The 19,274-nt window shown below is 39.8% G+C and overlaps 1 protein-coding gene across 1 annotated transcript in view; it reads right to left on the bottom strand.

The window, feature by feature from the left end:
- Positions 1-6,424: 6,424 nt before the first annotated feature.
- Positions 6,425-19,274, bottom strand: part of LOC101846282 — a 17,435-nt gene continuing 4,585 nt past the window's right edge. Inside the window, exons 2-4 of the mRNA XM_005096762.3 lie at positions 11,577-11,756; positions 9,798-9,970; positions 6,425-7,685 (exon numbers count right to left, since the gene is read on the bottom strand). Of these exons, the coding sequence (XP_005096819.1) occupies positions 6,656-7,685; positions 9,798-9,970; positions 11,577-11,756 (1,383 nt within the window). The 3' untranslated portion in view covers positions 6,425-6,655. The remainder of the gene's footprint in view (positions 7,686-9,797; positions 9,971-11,576; positions 11,757-19,274) is intronic.

Raw genomic sequence — 19,274 nt, 5'->3', positions numbered from 1 at the left:
GCCCTTATTTCAATCAGTGTATCCTAAATTTCAGACAACTGGGAGCTTTCTCAGGCACACACACAATGACAATCTTTGTTCATATCACCGGGAGAAATTTGTCTTGGTTGTTTACACTGGCAGTGGAATGTTACAAGGGCTAGATAGTGCACTCACGGATAGATCTACATACACACAACACAACAGGACATTAATAAATTCAGGTTTTACGAGCTGAAACAACCCTCTTCGTAAAACATGCTCTTTCTCTCTCTCTCTCTCTCTCTCTCTCTCTCTCTCTCTCTCCCTCCCTCCCTCTCTCTCTCTCTCTCCCCCTCTCTCTCTCTCTCTCTCTCATTTGCAGCACTGTGTGTTCAGTAACCTCACTACTGTGGGTACAAATGAATTTCTATTATCTGTCTGTTTTTGCTTTTTTGGAAATGTATTGTTTACTGCCGGCCGATTATTTAAATTTTAATGTAAGCAGGTGGTTATGGTGATTGTATGAGACCATTTCCTTGCTTCCTGCATATATGCCCCTGTGATTGCCCGAAGTCTCTCTGAGTATTTGCCTTATAAATGAGTGAAACTGTGAGTACAGTCGAATATGTTTAAACTGACGACTGTTGTTAATCTGAAAACAGCCGTCAACCGAAAGAAATTAAAATCCTCGATTTGGGGGGGGGTTCTTCTATTTGAGTTCCGTAACCTCTCTAAATATCTAAAACGAGGCCAAATCTAAGAAAATCCAACATCCCGCGGAATTTCGGTTTAAGCAGTCTCCGCTGTATTATGTATGCGTCCATTTGCAGTAGTAGCACTATGTGTTTGTCTAGGTTTCCGAGTACTTCTGTGATTTTGTTAGTTTGGCTAGATTATTACTTTGTGTAAATACTATTATGTTTAAATATAAATCATCCCTGTCGCAAATAATCCACTTCGATTTTTACCCCCATCCAAAACTCTATCAAAGGTGCACCTTTCAACATCATTAAACTACAGTCTAAAGCTATGGTCATGGCTTACAATTTTCTGGCTTTTCATTAACAACATAACAAAGAGCAATTTTTTTTGTCTCTGGTGTAAAATGGACATGGATCTATGTGGATTGCTTGCGACATCGACGAAGTATATTATATTGTTTATGATCATAAATGGCATTTTATGAGACTAGCAGAGTCCTACGTTTGTACATGTTTCTATTTTTTGTGTGTTTAAACACCAACTGGGTAAGTCTTGCTGCAAAGGGGGAAAAAGCAAAGTGGGGGGGGGGGGGACCAGCAGATAGATAGATAAGGAGTAGAATCTGTCAATGATGCCCTTCAGCCACCACGCACTCACTATTTTTTTTATCCGAACATGTTGATTACAGTATATAACAGATATTTGGTGATTGGAATATCGATGGGACACACAGAACTAAGTAAGGGCTCTATATTTCGTTTAGCCAATGAATGACCTTAGCTGATGGTATGGAACAAATTGGACACTTTTTTTCACCTTACTTAGAATGAAATTAAGATTTTTGGTGCAACAAGTTTTTCAATTTTTGGCCCTCAAATTTGGAACTCCTTGCCCAAGGACCTCAGAGAAACAACAGATCTGAATACATTGAGATTGATTGCCTATGACTTGTGTTTGTTTAACCCTATCCATATGCCCTGGGGTCATCTTGTACCCCCGGGGTTGTATTCTTCACTTTTAGAATACTTCTAGTACAAAGATCTCTTTGAAACTTTCAGTATTTCTCAAAAAATCATTTTTACAGACTGCTACGCAAAGCGTAGGGATCGGATTAATGAGTAAATTTCCTCTTTGGAAAGTGGTGGCACAGGGTTCCCCACATCGTATGGATACGATAGTAAATCACGACGTACAGATAGGGTTAAATCTTAGTTGAGGGGTGTGAGCTTATGCTGATGTTTCTTGTTTTCAGCACAGTCCTATCGTGTAAATGTAATCGAAGTATGGTTGAGAAAATTTTTCATATGAAACTTTTTTTTTTCTTGTGTGGTCCTGTTGAGTGAAGTTTGTTCTCAGAAATTATGTCATCCATGTAAAGCACTCAGAGCGTATAATATTTGTACTTGTATGGGACAAGTGCCATATATATATATATATATATATATATATATATATATATATATATATCTTATAAATACAATCAGATCATTCATTACCTTTAGTATTAATATTATTATGACATGTTTTCTATTTTTGTATATTTTTCCACCCGCTTTTGTCATTTGGCCACTTTTAAGCACAAGGGGGCTGTCCTAAAAATGCTGTTTTGAGAAAATCGAAGGTGAAGTTTTTCAAGTTTTTACTCCTTGTTCATTTTCTTTAAAAGATACGGAGAGTTTTCTCTACTATAACCAAACAAAAATACACACCAGTGAAACCAAACTTCTCCCATAGGTAGGGAAATGCCCACTTTTGGTGTACCGTAGGTCAAGATTTCTGGAAACCCCCGAAATCCGGGTTAGCCCGCTTGTCCTTAAAAGTGACCATTTATTAAGATGATGGAACAGATTGCTTTGTACTTACACAGAAATAAAAATACTTTTGTGTATGAGAATACATGCAGTTCCTTACTGAATGCTCTTGTCTTACTTACTCTTAATATAAAAGCCATGCAGTTGGGCACTGATTGAATTCAAAACATCAATCATGGATTGACATGTATTCAAGACATCCATATTTTGGATTAAACGATATCTTAAAATTGAAGAAATGTTTTAAAGGAGACGAATGGAGGGTTATATACAGCACACTTGTCTGTCTCAGAGATGTATTGACACAAATCGGAGGTGTATTGCCTCAATACTTGTCTGTCCTAACACGAACCCGGGCTGCGTGGGATACAACATCCCAGCAGATAGACGGAGAAACGTTGTACTTGATTTTTTTAAAACAACTTTCCGCTCAGGAATCAAGCTTATGTTTTCTGCATGTAACAGCAAAGAGCCTAATCACTACACTATAGTAGTAGACATTAATGACATCTGGTCAACACCTCTAAAAACGCAATAAAACTATGTCAGTTAAAATGAACAGGCCAAGCAGGTAATTCTAATAATCCCGTTCATTTCCAGATGGGTAGACATGACATAGCCTAAAAAATACACCACACAACCTGAGGTCAAAAAGGCTCGTTTTGGGATTTAAACAAGGGCCTTCTGCACTGTAGTCCAGCACACTGTCTATATTGCAGTGTGTCCTTATTAGTTTTTGTGGCACTTGCAAAATAATAAGGTCATATATAATATAAGTGCCGAAGATTAGAAGTTTTGAGCTACAAGAGAGTAACAAACAGGCAAATGGAATGAGGAGAGATGAGAACGATAGATGTTTGATAGGAAAGAAGGAGCAAACCACACCCAAGCACCCGCCAACCCCCCGCTGAAATAGTTAATCGGCTGTAAACATATATATGGTAACTCAAACTGTACCTGTGTAAGCCAGTGCTTTTCAACCTTTTTATAGTCAGTGCCTACTTTTGCCACCTTTTTCAAAGAAGAGAGAAGACAGGTGAAATGGCTTTGTCCTCTTGACATGACATTTTATCAGACTGAATGTGACTGGGGTCTCAATCATGTTTTTTGGTTTGTTTTTGTTTTTTCTTCCATTGTAAACAAAAAATACAAAAACTCAAACAAAAAAGCTGCTAATGCTAATTCAAATATTTTTGCTTTCAGCCAGGATGGTAATTTTAATTGAAATAAACCTGATTGGGGTTAAGTCCAACTTCGCAATCTACATGATATACAATCTACATGATATAATGGGCACTCCTTTAGTTCAGTTGGTACAGTCGGCTTTGCTTGAGTTGATCTTCGGTTGCCAAGTTTATCTTTCTCTCCGGTCCCAGCACCTCTTCTTCTTTACAATTCCCAATGGTTGAGTTGAAACTGTCCCTGTGGTTTTATGCACCCCGCATAATTTAGCAAAATTTGATCATTTTTTGCATAACTTCTGATTATTTTCCTTTATCATCCTTTGTTAAAATTAACAGAATCGCATAATTTCACATTTTTGGGCTCAGTTTGCATAATTTCAGAATTTTTTTTGCATAAAACCACGGGGACAGAGTTGAACTTTGAATGAGTTGATCTATTTTTCACTCCCACGACGAGATCAACACATTTGTTGTTGACTATATCCTGAAGGACTATGGAGCGGATGGCCCTGATTCAAAATCCCCAGTGGGGAGTTCTGAAGTCTGCTTGTTTTGGGGAGTTGTTATTAAGGTTCTCCACCCGCTGAATCCAGTCCTATCAGAAATGGACGTAAAATTCATAGCTCCTGCCTCTTATTTGTATGTTTGAGTAAAGAGAAGCACATTGACACAATAATGGTCATTTACTTCATTTAGTGATGGGAACAGGTAAGTCAGACAGAAACAACAGAGGGAAAGTACGCGTAAAGACGTAAGATCTACCAGTGGCGCCCTCCAACCCCCGCCTACCTCTCAAATAATCTAAGTGTTGAAAGGGACGTTAATTTGGTTAAACTCATGCAATGATTGATGTCAGTCGACATTCTCATCCAGGAAGGCCTAGATGACACTAGACTAGACACACACATAGATTATATATAGATGACACTAGACACACACACATAAAATATGACACAAAAACACACATAGAAAACACAAAGACACACACATAGATGACACTAAGACACACACATATATCTATAGAAGACACTAGACACACACATACAAGCAACTCTCAGTTCGTTTTTAGTAAGAGTTTTACGGCACTTGCAACACAATGAGATCATATATATTTTTATTTTTTTAAAATAAGTGCCGAAGATTAGAGGTGTTAAAAGAGATAACAAACAGTACCTATATACAAAAGATGAAAGAGATGAGAGTAGGGCACGTTTTTACTTTAATGTCATCTTAGGTTACCAACAACAATAATAATATGGTCAAATTGAGCAAAAAAAATTGCAGTGAAAAACAAGAATTGGCGCACGAGTTGCAATGATATTGATAAGACTACATTAACCAAAGTGCAGATTACTTACAGTTGACTGGGATATTACTACACAATGTGGAACAAATGCAAAACATTTGGCTCAGAAAAATTTTCACAGCTTGCGGAGTCTGATCCAAGTCCAAGGCAATTTTATCCCCAATTTCACATTTAGATTTTAATTTAATAGCACATGGAATCACATAATTGAGCTTTGGATGAGTTCATCTTTTTTTTTACAACCCCCCCCCCCTCCCATGACATCAACTAATCCGTAGTCGACTGTATTACGTACATGGCTTCCCAATATTTGTATCATAACATAGAAGAGGCAATAACACTAATAATAACAATGGGTTATACAACAAGATTATATACAATAGATGTAAAAATGTAGCAAACATGGTTATTCAACCCTCTTGACGATATAAATCATTTGTGATGCAGCGTGGTGGAATCAGGCTCTCGTCAAAATAATCAGTCAAGAAACTTGAATTTTTCCACAGGTTTGTGAATTTTTATCAAATTTTTGTTTTTTGGCTCAACACCTTTCACACCCATCAAAGAACTCATTTCTGTATGGATTTTTCTGAAAAACTGATTAAAGGCACAAAAAAAGGTAAATTTTCAGTTACCACGGACTCTTAAGCTAAGGAAATAACTAATCTTTGGTGGCCATTTTCTCATAACTTTACCTCTGAGAATAGGTGACCCCCACCCCCTTCATTCGCAAATATCTTGACTTGTATCCAAGATAAATGGATATTTGTTTCATCTAAATAAAGACAAGTGAACAAGCTTTAAGAAGATACCAATAACTCTACATGCCCAAAAATTGACGAGAGCCTGATTCCATCACGCTGCCTCACATTTAAGGAACCCTGAAAATGAATCATATATTATATATATGAGGTACTAACATTCTATGAATAATAGTATTACTGTGACATAGGGCTTTTTAATGATAAAGGCACAAAGAGCAGAATAACATCTCATATTACCCTTATCCCTACATTGTGTTTTACTATCGTATCCATACGACGTGAGTAACTCTGTGCCCCCACTTTCCAAAGAGGAAATTTACTCGGTAATTCGATCAATACGCTTTGTATAGCAGTCTGTCAAAATGATTTTTTTGAGAAATACTGAAAGTTTCAAAGAGATCTTCGCACTAAAAGTATTTTAAAATGTAAAGAATAAACCCCCAAGGTACAAAATGACCCCAAGGTACAAAATGACCCCAAGGTACAAAATGACCCCAAGGTACAAAATGACCCCAAGGTACAAAATGACCCCAAGGTACAAAATGACCCCAAGCGTACAGATAGGGTTAATTCTATTCCAATCTCACCATAGTACACGGGCATCTGTGGTGTAGCAGTCAGGCAATTAATTCACTCGTCACACACCAAGTTTGATTCTCAAGTGTGGAGGAATTTGAACTTGCATCATATATCTCATTTTTTTCTGGTAGGACTGTATCCCTCTCAGCCCAGGTTGGCTCTGGCAGGCAGGGTCAGAATTCCTCTACCTTATAATTATCTTAACTGTGTACTGTGTTGATAGGGGCATAAAAACGCCTACATTAAAAAAAATACCCCAAAAAAATCTGTTACTGTTTAAAGTCAATGTGAGATTTATAATAACAGCCTAAGGTGAATGAACCATGTACACATTCTCTCACAGAACAGCTACAAATCATCATCTAAGCTAAACCCAAGCTGAAAAGACCCAGTGTCCTCTGTAGACGGGTCAGACTCAGAGACGGTGACAGCCTTCAAAAGCCAGGGAGGCTGTTTGCTGCACGGCAAAGAGACCTGTGCTAGAGTTGGAGTCTCAATCAAAGATGGGTCATTGCTGTCTTCTTGGAGGTGATTGGTAGCATCCACGGCAGGAGAAAGCAGGTGGGATCCACTCTTTTTGTACAGAAGATTCGGGTCTTTGACGTTTATATAGAGAGCACCGTTCTCGCCGTCGACCTCCCCAAGGTCAGAGTTGCAATCGGAGTCGTCACCGTCACTGTTGTCCTCATCCAGAAATGCTCCCCATTTAGATGACGCTGCTACTTGCTGTACTTTGCGCTTTGAGTTACCTCCTGTGACACTCTTAATGTTTTCTGTTTTCCCACTCTTTGAAATAGGATTTAAAGCATTGAGTGGGATACCATTTTTTACATTGCCAGTGGAAAACTGTCTTGAAGTATTTAGTGAGGTAGGATCTCTGGCTCTGCTAGCAGAATTGGCAAAACTGTCAGAAGATTTTGATGGGGTAGAGTCATTTTTAGGGTGAAAAGTAGAAATATTTTTCTGAGGCTCTGATTCTAAAAGATTATTTTTGTTGATGCTAACGGTGTTGTTACGCACCGGCTTTACAAGTCCCTGGGAGGATCCACCATTTTCTAAAGCCCATAAAGAACGTACACGAATAGAAACGTTGGACTGTTCTATCACATCTGGAACAGCAGTTGCCGAGTGACTCACTCTACTGTCGTCACAGTCCGCCCCAAGTTCTAAAGAACTGTTAAATACACTCCCCACACTTTTCACAGCAGTATGAAGACCAACTGACGAGCACACTCGGCGATTAGACATCAACCCTCCATGTGACGCTTTTGCCGTGACTTGAGAAAAAGACTGAGGGAGCCAAAAGTCTCGAGACGTTGGAGTTGTTTCAAAAGAGTGCTGGCTTTTCTGCTGCTTGGCTGTGACATGTGGAGGCCCACTGGGAAGAGAAAACAGAAACGAAGAGATCAATGACATATTTTTTTGTTTTAGTTGAGGTTTTCCAGCGCTCGCAACAGCATAAGACCATATGAGCGCCAAGGGGTGGTTGTCAACAGAGAAGTCTTTACAGGGAATCAGGATTTCTCTGCTCACCTCTCTAGCTTCAACTTCAACAGAACAAAGTCTGCTCCGACTATCAAGGCATCCCGGAAATAGCGCGTCACAAGACTGTGACAAACATACAAAAGAAGTAGAAGAAAAATGACGATAGTAAGGATTAAGAAAGAAAAAGCAGCAGTTCCCTGTTGCAGTTCAGGCACAGTTATGAGCATGACATTGTTGAATCAGCCCAGTTACAATTGACAGATCTACTGTGCATAAGGACAAGTTAAAGTCCCCCCCTTTGAGAATGGCCTAAAGACACTTTAGTCAGTAGCACCTGGGGGGGGGGGGGGGATAAAAATTTTTGGAGACATGGTAGGAAAGGGCTACTAAAAAAACCCCCCCAAAAAAGCATTCATGATACAGTGGTCAACACCTACGTGTGCTTCAGCTTCACCTACCTTGCCATTTCGTTATATAGATCTAGATGCCAATACAACTTTTATGATGAAACAGAAATTTTACAATGTAGAATTCACAGTAGTGTTTACACATTAGTATTTTTTTAGTTTCTTTTTATAACAAAGCCTGATTTACAGAGACATCCCAAGTACACTTTCAAGCACTTTACACTTTGCGGTCACAAAAATGCGCCTGTGAGAATTGTCCGTTCTGATCACCTGGCGCAGAACTGCGCCAGGAGGCCTGAGAAGTCTGCTGCAGTCGCTCTCCTGGCTGGGTGACTGCAAAGGGTTAAATGATAACTAAATTTCTAAACAGTACGGTGTTATTGAGAGAGGATCAGATTCTAGCCAAAACAGTTCTTACTCAGAAGCATTGATGCTCTATTCGCCGGAAAGGGAACTACCTACATTGTAATAATTTTTTTTTAAAGGTGCATGTCCAAACCTCCACCTTAGGGGCAGAAAATTAATCATTCTAAGGACATTTGTACATCCAGCACATAAACGTTACTAAACAGAAACACATCAAACAATCTGTCCCCATGGTTTTAGGCACCCCACATAATTTAGCAATATTTGATCATTTTTTGCATAATTTCTGATTATTTTCCTTTATCATTCTTTGTTAAAATTAGAAGAATCGAGTAATTTCACATTTTTGGGCTCGGTTTGCATAATTTCAGATTTTTTCTTGCATAAAACAATGGGGACAGAACAATGTAAATGAGTCATACAGACTGTGTGCTGTAGCCTGGGAAAACCAGGCAGAAGATGGATGAACATTACAGAGATAATGAGCTCAGACCATCATATTCTTAAATCGATGGTAAATCTATACAACCATTTTCCTTTCTTTCATCCATTTAACTTCCAGAAAATAATAATGTTAATTATAGTGGTCATTCCAAAATTGGTTTAGAATGTTTTTGAAACTACTTTCTCAGATACACTTCAATGTTCATTTCATGACCTATGAAATATGTCTCCCCATTTAAAAAAAAATAAATTACAAAATGCTTGCCAGTAGTGGCAGTTTTTTTTTTTACCGTACCAAAAAAGCTGCTCACCACATTCTGTACGGTTTGACAGCTTATTTCTGTACTTCCTGGTTCAGTCTGGAGCATAATTTCTCATGTGACTTCTCATGAAAACTTCTATGAAGACACTATGTAATCCATTTAGTAATTGTCCCCCTTGAATTTGAAACATGTTTTTCCCAGATTCACACTTCACATACTTCCAACCCTAATATCAGCAAAATTCTGTTAAACTTTAAGACAAAAATTTTAACATGGCACTCGGGGAAAGAGAAAGGTTTTCCTTCAATATCATTATCATAAAAATATGAAAAAAGATGAAGTGTCCGGATCCCAAGGCCATTGTAAACATACACAAAAACAAAATAGGAAGTAAAAAAAGAAGAACCTACAACTTATAGTATAGTTCAGGACAGATGCAGTTCAGTTGGTCAACAAATTGCATAACAATTCAAAGGTGGAGTTCTGAATAATGGTTAAACGGAATTTATTAAAAAGTATCCTCACCTTCTTTTCCGCTTTAAGCCGAGCTGTTGTTTTCTGTGACCTTGAAGTTCCGTCCAGTCAGTGGTCACTAAACCAGTGGAGCCGCTGTACTCCTCAATCCCCTGGTCCTCTGTCTCTAGGTCTTCCTCTTTGCCAGATTCCACAAACTGCGACCATTTACTGATCTGTTCGTTCTGAATTAAGAAACAAATCCAAAAGATAATAAGGTGGCCTGAAAAAAAAACTAAATAAGACTGCAAGAGTTTTACTTTTAGTAAAGGTCTTACAGCGCTCGCAACTGCATAAGGACATATGAGCGCCAAGGGGTCTAACAGGGAATCAGGCTTACTCTGCTCACCTCTCTAGTTTCAACAGAACAAAGACTGCTTCGACTATCAAGGGATCAAAAGAAGTGAACACGATGTTCGATAGAGATTTGGAGTTTTCCAAAATGCCAGTGCGGAGAGGCGGACCAAACTGTGGAACACATCTTTCAGCACTGCAAGACACAGAGCCTTGAGACAGAAAACGCGGCCAATCCCATTGGCACTACAAGAAACGCTGTACGGGCCGACTGATCAACTGAGTAGGACAGCCCAATATATATGATAGATAGCCAACTTCAAGTGCGATGCGATCGAGAAGAAGAAGCAGAATTTCCTTCTATTCACCAAAAGGACCAGACTATCAAGTAACACATTTGGAGAATGATGAAATGAATCAATCAAAATCAAAGAGGACAAGAGGACGTTATGACAGGGAAAAAGACTGCAACACAAAAGGGGGACGGGTAAGTCGGAAGAAGCATGCTTTAATTACGTTTTCTACAGGCGAGAGCAAATACACAGTACGCAAACCTACAGAAGTGAAAAATATGGATTGGAGAGACATTAGACAGATAAATATATATATACAAGTAAAACTTGTCCAAGATAACCTTCCATTTTGTAGGAGAAAAGTGGTCATCTTAAACAGCTGGTTCTCTTGGACGGTGTCCTCTTGGACATAACTATTGTATGAAATTGAAAAAACACAAGGGGGGAAGTGGTCACCAGCACAGGCGGTTGTCCTGGACAGGTGATCATTAGAGCAGAGTTGACTGAATATATTTGATTATCACTAGTTACTAGTTCCAAGTCCAAGAAACAAACAATATACAGTATAGTATAACTTATAACACAGATAGCTCGAATAAATCAAGACTGGCCTCGGTAGTTCGAGGGATATCTTACAAAGATAAGGACAACACAAAAAATGGGACCACAGGCACATTTTGAAGGATGCATGATTTCAAGTCTTCTGTGTTCGACCTATCCATGTTATACTGTAAACATCATCACACAGCTGGAAAACTGTAGCAACTCATTTTTTGACTAAAATCAGGTTTTGAAGCCAAATTAAAGGGAGGCCACAGTGAACATCCTGGCACTTTCAAAGAGGATTTTGGTTGATATAACTTAAGTTAATGCAGTTGTAAAAAACGTCATATCTTGGTCAATATTCCACGAGTAAACTGTTGTTACTCAACACACAACACATTTCTTGTGGGAAAGTTGAAGCTGCACGTCATTAAGTTTCTAAAACACCAGAGTTTGAAAATTGGATATTGCCACAGAATGCATCATGATCATATGAAATCTGAACACTAACTTTAAGTATGGCTCTTTTGTCACAACTAATAGTAATAGACAAATTATAGGGTTTGCTTCTCTCTTGTCAACTAGCAGGGCAACGACATGTAGGCGCTGTTCAGTGAGCAGTTCAAACAACGATCTTGCAACACGCAAAGCCTAATTTTACCTTTCCAGATTTTGGCCATTCATATTCGCCTGAAGTGCCATGAAACTCTGCTGAGTCTACTGTAGCATTATTCGCTCGTTCCAAACGGAGGTCACAGAGTTCTTGGTCTACATGACCTCTCACAGTGTTCAGTTTCTGGACGTGGCGCCTGCAGTCAGCTCCTGTTCCTCGACCATAGACCTGTTGCGAAGTAACAACGTGGTATGTCAACATTTGTTGATGGGTTAGATTCTGATCTCATCCATTGTCATATCTAGATGAATAAACATCTTTAAAAAAAATATATAACATTATGACAAACAATATATGTAAAAAGATGTTACACTGCTTTAAATGTAGAAAACAATTCTATAAACAAAGCTGACTAATTTATTAATTTTTTAAAAATCATGTACACACATACAATGTTAGCACAGAGATAAAGTAAGTGAAAATAAAGGCAGACAACAACACCCAGTAACCAGCCCACTGAGAAACCATCCACCACACTCAACAGATCGGTTTTTACAGACTTCCCCCTGTGATTTAATTAAATGTGTTTGTAAATAAACAGTTTAACAACCAAAAAAGACAAATGTCAATTTCTAAGTTTGACCAAGAGTAAAATCATCTTGTCTAGAAAGGTGAGGCCCCTTCCACAGACTCAACATATTTTTCCACAAAACACATTTGTTTCTCTTTATATTCACTGCAGTAAGTGACGCTTTTTAACCCTATCCGTACGTCGTGTTTTACTATCCTATCCATATGACGTGAGGAACTCTGTGCCCACACTTTCCAAAGAAGAAATTTACTCGTTTATCCGATCCGTACCCTTTGCATAGCAGTCTGTCAAAATTATTTTTTGAGAAATACTAAAAGTTTCAAAGAGACCGTACTAGAAGTATTCTAAAATGTGAAGAATACAACCCCCGGGGTACAAAATTACCCCAGGCGTATGGAAAAGGTTAAACAACAAGCACCAACATATTGCCTGTGGGCCAGTAAAGTTCTTTCTTTAAGTCACATGACTTCACTTATGGCTGATGAAAGTTTGTTGGCAGTTTTTTCCATTCCCTATTAAATTCAAATTGTAAGCCTTGTATAATAATGTTAACTTTAAAACTTTAAATAGATTGAATTTAAAGCATATATATAGAGAGAGAGTTAACATAACATCTACGCCTATAAAATATTTTAAAGCGGGACAAAATTAAGAAGCAGCAGCTATTCAAACAAAAATGCTGACTATCGGGAAGTCAAAATTTGGGTATTTGACTTGCTGATATATATATATGTGAGGCAGCGGGGTGGAATCAGGCGCTCGTCAGTTTTGGGGCATGTAGAGTTACTGGTATCTTCATAAAGCTTGTTCACTTGTCTTTATGTGGATGAAACAAATATCCATTTATCTTGAATACATGTCGAGATATTTACGAATGAAGGAGGTGGGGGGTCACCAGTTTTCAGAGGTATAATTCGTGAGAAAATGGCCACCAAAGATTAGTTATTTCCTTAGCTTAGGAGTCCGTGGTAACTGAAGACTTACATTTTTTATGCCTTTAATCAACACTTTTCAGAAAAATCCACACAGAAATGAGTTCTTTAATTTGCATGAAAGGTGTTGAGCCAAAAAAACAAAAATCTGATAAAAGTTCACAAACCTGTGGAAAAATGCAAATTTTTTCACTTTGATTATTTTGACGAGAGCCTGATTCCACCACGCTGCCTCACATATACAGTCGAACCTGAGTAAGACGGCTACCCATTGTCAAGGAGAAAAGTGGCAGTATAAGACAGGTGGCTGTCTTAGGCAGGCCTGATTAAGATGAAGAAAACAAACCATTCCTTTCTGAGATCCCAACCGAAGGCAGCTGCATTGTTAATGTTGTTGTGGTGGTTGTTGTTTTCTTGGGTTTTTTCTTCTTTTTTTTCTTCTATTTTTGCTGCTTTTGTCATTTGTGCAAGGGTGACAATAAAATGAAATGTGTCAGACAAGGAGGACCGAGTGCCATGGAAAAACAAACACATGGGTCACCACCAATCAGAGAACGAGCGAGGCTTGTGTCGCAAGTTCATGTAGACGTCCATTTTTACTTTGATACAGACTGGGTAAACAGTGACCACTCATCTCACTTAGGATTTGTGTACATGAGATCTAGGCGGGCTTATGGGTTATGAGGGATCACACACTTACCTCACCAGAAGCTGAAAATTTGCTACTTATGGGTCAATAGTGGGAGGGGCCTACACAACATGATCGGTTGGAGGGACTACCTAACAACAACGACAGGTGATTGGATTATGACAGCTCGCCCACAACGCCAGGGGCCAATGCATGATCTATGATAAAACGTAATGGAGTCACTAAGGTGGCCATCAAAGACAGAGGTTATTGTTTGGTGAGATAGAAGTTGTGTGTTAAAATAGGGCGGCTGCGTTGGACAGGCGCCCATTTTACACAGTTAAATTAAATAGAAAAAATGCAAGGGGGAAATGGAAAGTGGCCGTTTGTACAGGTGGCCGTCTTATAGAGGCGGCCGTCAGCGCAGGTTCGACTGTATATACAGTTTTACAAAAATCACTTCCTAATCTGTTAATTTTGTTACAATCTTGACCGAAGTTTTTAAAATGATTATTACATATTTCATTAACCATTTTTAGGTCGGACCCAAAGCTGCATCTTTTTTAAAGGAAGTGCTTATTCTCATCCTGGGTTAGAATAACCTATGTCTCGCTATTCTCACCCCTCCCTTGTTTTACAGTCCGTGCCGGCTTTAAGCACACCTGCTTTAAGCACGTTTCGGACTCAAGCACGCTAAATGGTTCTTACCGAATTTTTGCTATATAAATTACACGCCTTTAAGCAAGGTAACTTTGGCTTCAGGCACACTTCATTTACAAGACAGTCAATACTTTCATGATGACCCATCGAAGTTCGAACACAGTCTACACCGCAGCAATGAGTGTGTTAAGAGAAACACAAAGAACGCAAGTGATAGAGACGCACACTCACACGGGCGGAGAGGAAGGCAGTGAGATGCACACAGCCATGCGCGTGGACATAGGATCTAGCCCAGGGCAAAGCTACACACGACAAAAAAAAAATACAAAGAGAGTCGGAGAGAAGAGAAAGGGAGGCTGGCTGCGATTTCACCTTTGACCCTCGCTATTCATTAATCCTGATTGTGTATCACGCGCGAGGTGGGATGAAGGCGGTGGTATGAATATGGCACAGCGGGCAGCGGTACGCACAGGCAGTGTGTAGTGTGTAGGCCTAGTGTGCTGTATCGTGACTGGCCGTCTAAATCAAGCTTTCATTTCCCATTCGACCACAAAACAAAAACAAACAAGCAAACAAAAACTACCATGGCGGGTGTAAAAAACAGTGCACACTTTTGCGGGACCGCTATAGGCCTAATTACAAATAAAGGGAAATAGCACGGGAAATTTTCAACATGAAAATCTCTGCATTATGTCTACTTCGCACTCAAGCACGCTTCGGCATTAAGCATGCTTAAGCTTTCTCCCGATGACCGTGCTTAAAGCCGGCATGGACTGTACCGGAAATGACCCAAGAGGGATCAGGGCCGAGGATACCGGGGCTGATGCTCCCCAGGATCGTGTTGATGTCCGAATAGACATACATCTAGATCTAGTCACTGTCAGCAGGGTTGTCAGATTGGAGCCAAATCCCAGAAATTCGGCTTTTTGGATCGCGTCTGGCCAGGAAAATTTCATTTGGCGCTCTGGCTCTTTTTTTGGATCCAAACTCCAAATGTTCAAGAAGAAGGGGACAGAAGAGGCAGGAAGAATAAAAGAAAAAAAAAGAAAGTGAAGGAAAGACCTTAGGTCTGCTTTTATATTTAATACAATGACTAAACTAGTAAACTAGTTAACACGATTTAACGCCCTCGCCCATTTGGTCTGAATAATTGACAACCCTTCTACCGTTGTGCAAGAGCATTTAATGTCTCGTGCTTGTGTCTCGTTACATTTGTACATGCTCTCTGTTCATTGAACCATAATTTACTGTGTGCAGGCAGAGAGTGAGAGCCGTGCCAACGTTAAGTCAGTGTGTAAACAACAAATAATCCTGCCGGCAGCCAGTCCCACATCCTGCTCAGTAGCTTGGAATTACTTGGAACTACTTGGATCCAGAGCTAGAATCATAGCAGGCGGCACATGTCCATAGCTGCTCATCTCTCCTTTACAGCGTCCACCCCAGGGTTTTCCTGCTAATTGTCTCCATGAGGAGCTGGTTTGAGACACGCCTGACCACTCCTCGAAGCAAATTATTTTTCCCTGTGCCCCGCACACACTTTTCTTTTATTATGCCCCCCTGAATTTTACCATAATTTGATGTTTTGCAGTTGTTAGGTTTGATATCTTAGTTCGCCGCGGATCAAACGTATAGATCTCGATGTAGATCTAGGCTCAAATAAGGGGGGTGGGAACTACAGAAAAAGCACCTATAAATTGACCTTACATCATGTTTCCTCTAACAACAATGTTGCTCCATTAGACTAGTTCAGTTCAATTGGTGAAGAACAGAAATCTTCGTTTTGCTCAACATCGGAAAAATAGATTATAGATATGTCGCAAAACTGTTCAAAATGTTATCCTGTTTTAAAGAAGGACTTACAACTGTACTCTGTAACTATAATCAAAGGTTGGAAGGGAAATTGGGAGTGGACGTAGAATCTTGTGACAAGTAACCAGGATGAGTTTTAGAAGTTATTCTTAGCAGTGGGCCTTCTATTTACACTTAAGTACTAGAGCTATTAACTAACGGAGCATCGCCATCATCATCAATCAAGTCAACCTCAGTACTCTGTGCAAGTAAGCCTATCTAGACTTCTAATTCAAAATCGACTTTTCAAACAATACAAATCATGACCATGTACATTGTAGTGCCATGTATGTAAAGCGCCATTTGCCGATCAGTGCGATCTTAAGATGGCGAAGAACCATATGACGATCCGCAGAAAGCGCGGCACACAAACGATTTTGCAAAGTTCACAAACAAAACTCTGCAGAATTTATTAATCATTAATTGCAAAAAATTTTTTAAAAGGTTCAAGAGGACGCAAGTATCACTTGCCCATACAGCCTTTCTCTCTTGACTTTATGTAATAAATTCTGTGGAGTTTTATTTGTGAATTTTGCAAAATCGTTTGTTTGTTTGTGTGTGTGTGTGTGTGTGTGTGTGTGTGTGTGTGTGTGTGTGTGTGTGTGCGTGTGTGTGTATGTTATTTTAGCGTGTGCATGTGTGGTGTGAAGTGACTTTTATCTATCTTGGGTATATACAAAAACCTCTCTCTCCCTCTCTCTCTCTCTCTTTCTTTGCCACTCTCACCTCTATGTGTGTATATATAATAATATGTTGTAAGTGTATGTGTTTGTGTGGGGATCAAGAGGTACGATCGAGTCACGAATGCTCAACTGTGGGAGAGAACAACCCAAAGGCCAGTAAAGGAAGATATTCAGGTGAAGAAATGGAAATGGATTGGACACACCCTGAGGAGACCCCCGATAAGCATCATCAGGCAGGCTTTAATGTGGAACTCACAAGGAAAGCGTAAGAAGGGAAGACCAAAGATGACATGGAGGCGAGCGGTACAAGGTAAGCGGAAATTGAAAAAGCGGGGACATCATGGAAAGATAGAAAAGGATGCTCAGGACAGGCTTCGCTGGAGTAATGTTGTTGATGGCCTGTGCTCCACTGGGAGTTAAAAAAGGGCAAGAGAGAGAGTATGTGTTTGTGTGCGTTTCCAAGCGATCGGCAGATGGCGCAATTCTTGCTTGCTTTGCACAATCTTAAGATCGTGCAGCTCTATTCATTTTCGGAAATACTCCGTAGATGGCCGCGCTTTCTGCGGATCGTCATATGGTTCTGCGCCATCTTAAGATTGCGCTGATCGGCAAATGGCACTTGACATATCGTCGGCCTTGTGATAAAATCGACTAACCCCAGCGAGGTAAATTTTACAGAAGGAAAAAACTGTTTTATTTCAAATCAAAAGCATCTAACGATAAATCAATGCTTTAAACACGTATAAAAACACTTTACCGAAAAACTGTAAATTTTTTCCCTTTAAAAATTGATTTTAATGAAACTGCGTGGGATAGATGGTTATGTTGCTCAAATTTTCCTGGTTAAAACCGACCAACCCTCAATTTTGTGGGTTGACCGGTTTTATCAGGAAGCCACTGCTGGCATTTAGTTTGGTTGAGTGCAGCCAAGCCACACTTCACGGTAACGTATTTGATCAGTTGTTTCAATCGTCAAGATCTTTTGTACGAGTATAAGAAGAAGGAGGAAGAGGAGGAGGAGGAGGAGGAGGAGGAGGAGGAGGAGGAGGAGGAGGAGGAGGAGGAGGAGGAGGAGGAGGAGGAGTAAGAAGAAGAAGAAGGAAGAGGAGGAGTAAGAAGAAGAAGAAGGAAGAGGAGGAGTAAGAAGAAGAAGAAGGAAGAGGGGGAGGACTATATTATTGCTACCAACATACTATCAGCTGCTGCCATTTCCGTGCTACGGAGTCAATTCGGGCAAAAACAGCAGTCACAAAGTAGAACATTTAATAGAAGTAGAAGAAGCAGAACACATTTAAAGTAGAACAACATGAGGTTCGAAGGGTAAGGGAGAGCAGCTACAGCAACAACTACAAAAACAACAACAACAACAACAACAACAACAAAAACAACAGTAGTAGTAGCAGCAGCAGCAGCAGCAGGCCTTTAGAATTTATGACAGTGTCTGACACGGTATTAATGGCACTGGATCGCCATTCAAAGGCCTGGAAAAAAGTAATACTAAGAAAGAAACGAAAGCAGAAAGCCACACAAAAGCTCTGCTACCTCATCAATGTTTTGGGTGAAGTTGGTTACATAATAATGTATTATTATTATACAAAAAGCCTTTGTGAGTACCAAAGAATGCGCCAACTTTCTTCAAGGTGCGTGGCTTGACAACTATTACTTTATTGGGTTTTCTCGACGATAGAAGAGCATGTCTGTCTCACTCTGTGTCCTATGGCTACTCTGTGTCCTATGGCTACAACAAGGCAATACGACAAAAGTTACCATTGTTTTGAAAGACAAGACTCTACAACAATCAAGTTTGACTTGATCGCTTTCAAAACTTCTTACTGATTCAAAGTTTCATGGTAATTGCGGTAGCATCGTGGGTATGACGCCCTTCAACTCCAGTAGATGGTTTTACTGGCTGGCAATTATCTTCAATCTGTCTTTGCAGAGAGGTCCAGCAGTAACTGTCGCACACAGGGTGTTCAGCTTTCTTGGTCCTTGCAGCGCCTGCCATCCATCATCAAATTTCAGCTTGTACTGAATTTTAAAGACTGGAGTGTACTTTGATGCCTGGAAGTCAGTGACAGTAGGATCTCCTGCTTTTCTCCCTGGACTGATTGTTTAGTGCTCTCCGACCTTTGCAAAATCTTTGAAAAAGCTGTGGCCCAGGTACATAACTTCATAGGGCCTGGGAATGCGTCTGGCTTTGAGCATGATGTTCACGTAGTCCATTGGGGTGTACAACAGAGCGTTTTGGAGTGATCGCTCAATAGTGCCATGGACTGAATCCACTTCCATTTGGGTATGGCCCTTGGTGAGAATTTCTGCTCAACTGTGATGTCAAGCTCTTTGGCCAGCGAGACCATTGCACTCACCAGGGTGGCTTTCTGTTTTAGTAGTTGCACCAATCAC

This window comes from Aplysia californica, unplaced genomic scaffold (genome assembly GCF_000002075.1).
Source record: "Aplysia californica isolate F4 #8 unplaced genomic scaffold, AplCal3.0 scaffold00137, whole genome shotgun sequence".
Classification (NCBI taxonomy): domain Eukaryota; kingdom Metazoa; phylum Mollusca; class Gastropoda; order Aplysiida; family Aplysiidae; genus Aplysia; species Aplysia californica.
The sequence above is the reverse complement of the archived record's forward strand: the minus strand, read 5'-3'. Positions and strand labels throughout refer to the sequence as shown.